The 9,486-nt window shown below is 39.0% G+C and overlaps 1 protein-coding gene across 7 annotated transcripts in view; it reads left to right on the forward strand.

The window, feature by feature from the left end:
- Window positions 1–8,376, forward strand: part of RBM39 (RNA binding motif protein 39) — a 35,432-nt gene extending 27,056 nt beyond the window's left edge. For all 7 annotated transcript variants that reach the window (XM_081196346.1, XM_081196349.1, XM_081196347.1 and 4 more), the window contains 7 exons: window positions 616–820; window positions 1,472–1,549; window positions 3,262–3,294; window positions 4,597–4,672; window positions 4,770–4,875; window positions 6,009–6,087; window positions 7,384–8,376. In XM_081196346.1, coding sequence (XP_081052472.1) covers window positions 616–820; window positions 1,472–1,549; window positions 3,262–3,294; window positions 4,597–4,672; window positions 4,770–4,875; window positions 6,009–6,087; window positions 7,384–7,484 — 678 coding nt within the window. In that variant the 3' untranslated portion in view covers window positions 7,485–8,376. The remainder of the gene's footprint in view (window positions 1–615; window positions 821–1,471; window positions 1,550–3,261; window positions 3,295–4,596; window positions 4,673–4,769; window positions 4,876–6,008; window positions 6,088–7,383) is intronic.
- The last annotated feature ends 1,110 nt before the right edge of the window (window positions 8,377–9,486 follow it).

Consider the following 9,486-nt stretch of genomic DNA (forward strand, 5'->3'; position numbering starts at 1 on the left):
TGTGCTAAATGAAGGTGGCTGCTTCACTACCAGATAATGGCATTCAGTAGAGTACAGTCATATCTTGGATCCTGAATGCCTTGGTACTCGGACGTTTTGGCTCCCGAATGCTGCAAACCCGGAAATGAGTGTTCCGGTTTGCAAATGTTCTTTGGAACCCGAATGCCCAACGGGGCTTCTGCAGCTTTGGTTTCCGATTCCGTTCGACTTCCAAGGTACGACTGTATGTTGCTGTGTTGATAAAAGCAAATTGAAAATGAAAGGATGAAGGCAAAATTGTCCATAGACAAGTGTGCAACTTCTCAAGTTACATAAAATTACTAAATGCAAACGTCAAGTTGATTAACTCTACAACCCCTTAAACCAGGTGGAAGTATGCCATGGTTTGCATTGCCTGGTAGTTAGTTTGGGCTCCCATGTCTGTACCTATGGGTTTTATAGCAAAAAAAACAAATACATTGTGGCTTCTTTCACACTAAGCCAGTTATTTGAAGGGTTCTAGTATTAGCTTGATGACTGAAACTTAATAGTTTCATTTTTTAAAAAATAAATAAACGCTGAAATAAAAGTCTGCTAACAACTGTATTTTAAATGACCATAGATTAATTTGTTTAGTTTTCAGACTCTGAGTGTGCTAAAAAGGCCTTGGAACAACTAAATGGGTTTGAACTAGCTGGCAGGCCAATGAAAGTAGGTCATGTAACTGAACGTACAGATGCATCCAGTGCTAGCTCATTTTTGGACAGTGATGAACTGGAAAGGACTGGAATTGACTTGGGAACAACTGGCCGTCTTCAGTTGATGGCAAGACTTGCTGAGGGTAAGTATATTTGTAAAAAGCATAGTACATATTTTCTTCTAACATTTTTTAGCATAACACTACGTACTACTATATGATTTCAGTCTAAAGGAAAGCTCACTGCCAAGTTTTTCTAGGTAAGTGGGACGTAGTCATCTCCATGTTGTAGACCTTCTAGTTTGGCTACATTGATTCCCAAAATTTTAACCTGGTTTGCATACAGTGCTAAAACCATGATTTAGTACTATGGGCATGAGGTGAACAAACCTAAAGCTGCACTTCCTATTTTTCTTGCCTCCTTCTGTGCAGCTGGGAAATAAATGCCTGCTGCATTTGCTTTGAGTTTTGTGAATCCTAGCTTGTCGTGAGGTGCTAATCAGAATCAAGGTTTAAAACTTGTAAGCTTCAAAGTTAGTAAACTTTAAACCATGGGTAGTGACACTGGCTTTAACTAATCAGAGTTTGTTATTAAACTGTGCTGTCTGGAAATTAAACACAGCAGAAGTCTTCCCAAACCATGTGGAAGTGGGAGGGGATAACTGTAAAGCTAGTAACTTTGATTGGGCTCATTCTGGTTTGTACTTGTAGCACAAAACAATTTTTCATAATTTTAGTATCCTAGTTAAATGTAGAGCCTCTAGCACAAAATAGATTAATGGCTTTCTATTCCAGGTACTGGCTTACAAATTCCTCCAGCTGCACAGCAAGCTCTGCAGATGAGTGGATCATTAGCATTTAGCGCTGTAGCAGGTAAAATTGTTTTTTCTAAATACTGTAATCTGGAAGTTATTCTTAAGAAAGATAACTTACCTGTTGATTATGATATGTTAGTTGATTTGCACAATCACAGCAATTTTCTGTATCACTTTATTTCCTTTATTTCAATTATATACCACTTAGTCACAGAAATTGCTAAGCGGGGTACAATCAGATTACAAAAGTAACAGTGAATAAAATTTTATGCAGGAAATAAAATTAATCATAAAAACAGTATTTAACTGCCTGCTGATATAGAAAGGTTTTCAGGCACCTGAAGTTCAACTATCAGAGGGCCCTGTATAATATCAGTTGTGAGGGAGTTCTACAGAATCAGGCCCACTATACTGAATGTGCAGCTCCCGGGGGATATGGACTGCATATCTGAGCCACAGGGGACCACTAAAACGGATTACTCTGAAGATTTATAAGGTATCCTGGGCTCAGAATGTTAAGGCCTTTGTAAATTATACAAGAACCTTGAACTTGACCCAGTAACATGGACAGCCAGTGCGAGCGTTGAAGTGCCAGATTTATGTGCTGATGATAATCTGTCCCTACTAGCATTCTAGCCACAGGATTTAGCACCTGCTGGAGCTTCTAGACTAAACTAATTATTTTATTTATACATACCCTACCCAAGGATAGCCCCACATAGAGCACATTGTGGTAATGAGTATTGAGGTTACTAGTGATCAGGTTATCCCTGTCCAAGAAGAGCCATAGTTGATAACCATAGCTTGTAAAAGGTACTCCTAGTCACCGAGTCTACCTGAGTCTAAAGTGACAGAGAACCCCCGAATTATGAACCTGTTCTTTATGAGAGAGTATAATCGTGTCCAGAATAGGCAGGAGGCCAATTCTCCAGTCATGGGAACCATTCTTCCACAGTGGCTTCTTAGGCTCCTTATCCAGTTTCCTACTTTGCCCAGTGGTCCATGTTTAACTTCTCCTGATTCAGATATTGTGGAGAATAGAGCTGCATGTCATCAGCATACTGATGATACTTGGCCCCCAACCTCCTCATGACTGTTCCCAGTGGCTTCATATGGATGTATTGGCAACTAGATTCTGCTCTTCAGCACACCATAGCACAAAGACGGGGGCCCAAGACACGATACCCCAACTCTGTTCTGTATTGAATCACCGCCAATCACAACAGGGAGCTCACTTGACTAAGCTAGTGATGCTTTAAATCAGGACACACTGAATGATTGCTGATTTCTGACTTGCACCATGAGCTTTCAGTAGAGCAGCATATTGTATTAAAATCTACACACATTATTATCCCATCACTTTTATGGATGTTAGTTATGTGGTTGTCAAGACCTTTATGTAGTGGTTGCATGTACAGCTTTCTGCCTTACGTTGCTGTATCTCACATTTGTCCTGTGATTAAGATTAAAACTGCTCCTGCTTGGCTTGCTGATATCTGCTTCGGTGTCCAGCCTCTGATAGTATGATGGCTCAGATGACTGGCTGACTCTGATATACAGGACTCACTTCACATAACCAGTCTTGAATTGCTTGTGAAATTTTCACATGACCTCTTTCTTTTATTGCTTCTTGTCTCCTAGCTTATGCATACACAGTGACAAATTTTCATAGAGGAATGGGTGGTACTCTTTAGGGCATTAAGGGGTGTGTGTAAGAAATTTGTATTCCAAATATTATATTGAAATGTTCTCTGCAATATTTTTCTTTAGATTTACAGACACGACTTTCACAGCAGAGTGAAGGTGAGACTGATTTTGAATAGAGTTGTACATGGCTAGAAAGACAGGCATTTACAATTCCACCTCCCTGAGAGTAAGGATAAGTGCTCCTTACTACTTGTGAGAGGAACTCTCAGAAGCTTTAGACAGTTCCCTACAGTTTGGATAAGAAAAGATACAGCATAAATTTCTCCTGTTTCTTTCCCAGTCCAAGTGAAAACTTCCACTGCTTTCAGCCTATCATGCTTGGCTGTGAAACTTGGTAGCAAGGAGAAATGGATGCTCACCTAGTTAAGATAAGGTGATATTAGTGGATCCAGTATGAAGATGGAATTTGAGCTGTTGTCTTTTGTTAAAGTAAATAATAAAGCACTGGATCATTTCTATTTTCCAATTCCTCTTCTAAAATAATTTCATTTTTCAACAATTCTGGTGTGGATGTGCTGACACTCAAAAACCTATACATACACTATTGGGATTTTGGGTGTAGTCTATATCTCTGTTCTCAGGCAGTCCACTCAGTTGTACTTTACTTGCTCCAGAGCCATTTCTGAGTTGGATCTAAATTTTGTAAAGCATTGGCTCTTTTGATCTAAGGACATTTATGCAAGCTTATTTGTCTGGTGCAAGATGAAGGAAGAAATAAACAAGTTCCAACAGAGCAATCTGATTAGCACAATGTTGAATTCCTCCCTATATGTTTCAGACAGTATCTTGTCCTCAAAAATGGGGACGGGAGTAGGCCTATTGAAGTTAATAAGGCATGTTTAAATTAGGTTCATTAACTTTGGCACCTCTGCTCTAAGTAGGACTTAGTTTAATACAACCCGTGAATTCAGATAGCTGTTCAAATCACTTAGTGTTTCTTGACAGGGACATAATGCAGTCAGTTTACTCGTTAGCACAGTGCTCAACAAATTGAATGACAAATATATCCTGACCTCCTTGCCCAATTTGAATGTGAAAGACTGTTTTTAGGAACTGTATTCTTGCAACAGAATCATATTTTGTAAACCTTGGTTTTCTATTTTGTAACGTTGTATTATGATAAATTTTCAGTAGAGTTTGCCTTGATACTTTTAAAGTCTTAGTTGTATTCTGAGGGTGGAATTCGGCATTGTGATATTACAAACGTTCTGCCTGTGCAAGTGTATCAGCTTGCCAGAGGGACCAATCTGCCTCCACTGGCATGCCTCTCGCAGCCAATTGCGGGGGAGGGAAAGAAAAGAAGAAAGTCTGTTATGCACAGGGCTTTTAGGTGTATCCCACCCTGAATTTTGTGCTTCTTAAAATAAGGAGAAACTTACTCTACACTTTCCTCTCCAGTGTTGGCTGCAGCTGCTTCTGTACAACCACTTGCAACACAGTGCTTCCAGCTCTCCAATATGTTCAATCCTCAAACGTAAGTTAATCTCTCTTTTTTTGTAAAATCTGTTTTATTTCTCTATTTTCAGTATACATATGAAGAATAATTAATTAATTATTGTCTTACTCTTCAGTGAAGAAGATGCTGGCTGGGATACAGAAATTAAGGATGATGTGATTGAGGAGTGTAACAAACATGGAGGCGTTGTCCATATTTATGTAGACAAAAATTCAGCTCAGGTATGTTGATTAAATCAGTACCCAAAGGTGGTAACTTCTATCTGTTCCTATACTTCTACAAGATGTGAGATGTGGCTATACTACTGATAGTATGGTCAAGTACTTGGGAGAATTTTGTGTTCTACAAACAGACCAAACTAAAGTATTCTCTGTGTGATGCCAGAAAACTCTGTTACTCGGTTGTCAGTGAACAAATGTCTATACAGACATGGATTCAATTACTATGTACATCATTGCAAGATTAAAATACATGCTTATGAATCCTGAATTACTAGCTGCAAAGAATACAGGTCCAGTAAGTACTGCATGGACACAGTAATTCAGTTTTACTAGCAAACCGGAGGTTGGACTAATCCCTTTCCAATCCTGGGAGGAATGTGGGGAGTGTTCACGTGACACACCACACCACAGCTGACACACTAACGTGTCATGACACACAGTTTGGAAAGCTCTGCCATAGACCATCTCAGTTAAAGGAAATAAGATGACACTCTGAAACCTAAATGAGATTTGCATGCACCTTAAACTTTGATGGGGAACCTGCAATACTCCAGATGTTGTTGAACTCCCAACCTGCCTCAGCCAACATGGCTAGTGGTCAGAGATGATGGGAATTGTAGTCTAGAAACAATTGAAAGGTGACAGATTCCTCATCTCTGCCCTACAAGATCATGTAGGAGTGCTCCTTAATCTAGTTCTGCTTTCAGATGCACAGGTAGCTATGTGCTCACCTTTGACTGATAGGCCAGATACAACCCTTCCTGATGAAACTGGACCATGCCACAGTCTTTCAAGCCTTAATTATCTTGTGCTTTTTGTGGCATTGCCCTTGAAAAGCTTTTGGAAACTTCAGTTGGTACAAAATGCTACCATCAGACTTTTGTCTCAGGTTAAACATTCAGAACAAAATTACTTTTTCTTTTTTTGCTTTCTTGCATGATGTACTTTAGCATAAGCTGCCTTGAATTAACTTTGTGCAGAAAAGGCAGGATATAAGTATATTAAATTCATTTGATGGATTAAAATATTTATTCACATTTCATCTGTAGTTTTGTTCCAACAACTTTAATTGTTGATTTCTGTTGATCTGCAAGTTGATCTATTAAATGCAGTAAACATTGTTTGTATTTCAGGGTAATGTGTATGTCAAATGCCCTTCAATAGCTGCAGCAATTGCAGCTGTCAATGCATTACATGGAAGGTGGTTTGCAGGTATGTGAACTAAAGTTGTTTACTACTACTACTACTACTACTACTACTACTACTACTACTACTATTATTATTATTATTATTATTATTATTATTATTAGAATTTATATACCGCCCTGTTAGCCTCAGGTAATGTATGCCTTGTTGCTGTCTAACATAGGTAATAGGTATAGATAAGCAGCTGGGACTTTGAGAAGTAAACAGTGAGGGGAGTTGTTTCTTAGAACACCACCTGAAAAACTAGGTAATCACAAGTACTTGGGGAAAGTGGTATCAATTTGCAGGCTTCCACTGAGAACCACAGCATTTTCACCATACTCCCTGCAAATTTATCTTCAGTAAGCCAGTGCCCTTAGAACACATGTTGATTTGAGCTGCTTAAATAACTTCTAATACTTTAAATTGTCTAGACTGATGATTTGCAGTTGAACTCATATGGGATTGACATTTTTGGAAAGAGGGTTATTTGTGTAGCAGCACTTGGGCAGTTGCTGGGTGAGATACATAACCCTTCCACCTGTTTTCAGTTTGACATCCCTTACCCAGGATACTTTCCCAACAATTATATTACAAGAGGATCAACAGTTCCATTTAAGTTTAATGTAGCCTTTGATGCCACATCCTTCTTTGCCAGACAGATCTTTGTACGTTACAGCAGTGATTTTCAACCAGAGTATCATGGCACCCTGGGGTGCCTTGAATGATGGTCAGGGGTGCCATGGGCAACACTGGCCTCTGTCTTGACGTTCTTTCCCTCCTCCTTCTGATGCCTTTTTGCGTCTCTGCCTCTCAAAAGGCTTGCACAGCTGTTAGCTGCAGCAGACCCGACTACAAGCTCCCCAGTTTTTCTGGGGCTGGCCAGGGGTTGCTTCCCAGGCCCCTGTGAGGCAGTGTAAGAAGGCACCTTTCCCTGCAGCACCTGACCATCATTCAAGGCACCCCAGGGTGCCATGGCACACTGGCTGAAAACCCCTGCTTTACTCAGTGATATTTTACTGTTAGCTTACTGTAACCTTAATTTTTTTTCATTGGACTGGTTAACAAGTTCTAATTCTGGAAAGTATTGCTCTTGTTGGACAGATGATTTTTATGGTTTCTTCTTCTTTTTGTTGTTGAAAACCTCCCTGAGCATTGCAGATGCATTGTGAGGATAGAAGTTTACTAAAACAATAGTCCTTGGAGGATTACAATAGTCTTGTAATGAACTTCATAGGCATTGCACCTTTCTCATTTTGTCTATTCTTGTATAAAAAGTAAACAAGAATTTTAAGCAGTTTTTTCCTCTCTCGTTTCTTTTAGGTAAAATGATCACAGCAGCATACGTACCACTTCCAACATACCACAACCTTTTCCCTGATTCTATGAATGCAACCCAGCTCTTGGTTCCTGCTCGGCGATGAAGATGGATTTAGTCAGTTTTGTACATAGCTATTTTTGAAGGAAGACTTGAGTTACCTTTTTAATTAGAAGAAGACAAAAGGAAAGGCTGTAAAGTCCTTTTGTGTACATTTCCTGTTACTTTTAAACGAAAAACAAAAAATAGAGTAAGCAGGAATGCTGTGTGTTCATTCTCTTGATTAGCATTCCCACTGTATACAAAGCTGACTACTTGTTCTGCCTTGTAATTCTTGTACATTTAGAACATTTGGCTAAAGTGATCTGTAGGAACAGATGTAGCTCATAGAAAAGATTTTTCTGTAAAAGGTGGACAGGACATAAATTTTAATGTTTCACAAGCCTTTTCTTTTAATGCAGGTATTACATTTTACATTCACCTAAATGTAGATGCTCTGCTAAAGGTTAATATCAGATTTAACTGGACATATTTAGTGTGTTTTGTATGGATCAAAAATTTGAGAGGCTACTGAGTGATTTCTTTGGCCAGCTGTTCTACTCACTTAATGTTGACCAGCTGGCAAAATTGGGAGGATTATAGAAGATTTTATTTCTAGATGGTAACTTTTGATTGTCTCTGTAAAAGTTTCTTGTAAATAAGGTGTAAGGTGTGTTTAGAATTCCAAACAAAGCTATCTCTGCATTTCCAGATTAAAGTTCCATTGATTGCAGGGAATGTACCTAAGTTTGAAAGTTGAAGTAGGAAATGCAGGAATATATTTTGTCTGGTTGCATATAATCTGCTCTTTTTTAAGCTCTGTGAGCTCTGAAATATATTTTTGGGTTACTTCAATGTGTTTGACAAAACAGCTTGATATTTCTATCAACAAATGACTTTCATATTGCAATGATCTTTGTAAGAACCACTCAATAAAATTCTCCTAAAGGCCTCCAAAAGCATTATTTTTGAGAACTCAAATTAGGTGTAACCAGAAAAATGCAAATTGTGAATAGTTTGGTTCAAAATGCTGGAAAATCTGCGACAGTTGGGCTTCTCTTTCCCTCCCTCCCTCTGTTAACCTTAGTGCACTCAGTTTTTCCTTACACCCACCCACCAGAATGTCTTACAATTTAAAAACCAAGCTACATTTGTCATGGTGTAGAGGAGGGGTCCCTAACCACGTTGGGCCTACAGGCACATTTGGAATTTCGGGAGTGTTTGCATGACCACAGATTGACTGCTGCTGTTACCAAATGTTGGAAGCATACACAGCTGTCATCTTCTCTTGCCAGCTCAGAGTGATTTTTAAAAATGAGACGTGGGACAGACAAAGTTCACCAATGGAGAGGGAAAACCTAGTGAGGCCTGCCTGTTAGTTGGAGCAGTGTACTACTGCTCAGCACAAGAAGTGCAGAAGCAAGTCCATACCCAGTGCTGTATCATCTCTTACTCCTCACAATGACCTTGATGGCCTTTTCTTCTGGACTACTCTATAATGTCTATGTGGATGGCAAAGGTTGCCAGTTGGGTACTTATAACTCCCATGTGTCAATTCCAGTGAACACAAAAAAAACGAACTTAGGTTCACCTCTCTGCTGCTAACAGCCATGCAGCTGTTAAAGCTCGAATTGCAACATAGGATACCATATCACCTAAATAACCTATCTGTAAAGTGCATGGCCCTTGACAACTGATGAAAAGCTCTTAACCCAACATTTTTAAACTAAAGGTTTTGTTAATTTGGTTATATTTTGAGAAGGCTATGCTCAGACAAATTTGAAACTCTGTGAGAAACCGTAAAAATGAATTATTTTATAAGTGACACCAGTTGGGTGGCACCCTATATAACTATGCCTATTAAGTGAAAATAGTTGTTAATATGGTGAATATGCCAAATCAATTCACAACATACCCAAACAAGTTCTCATTTTCTTGTGTTATTTAATTATCCCTTTCTCTCAAAGGCATAAGAGGGCCTGAGCTCCTTCTATAATAGTAGTGATCCAATCCTACAACAGGAAGTTCTTGTTATCACCAAGTGGGAAGCTATGGACTTCTTTAAACAT

Source organism: Podarcis bocagei (assembly GCF_964188305.1).
Source record: "Podarcis bocagei genome assembly, chromosome: 5".
NCBI classification, from domain to species: Eukaryota; Metazoa; Chordata; class Lepidosauria; order Squamata; family Lacertidae; genus Podarcis; species Podarcis bocagei.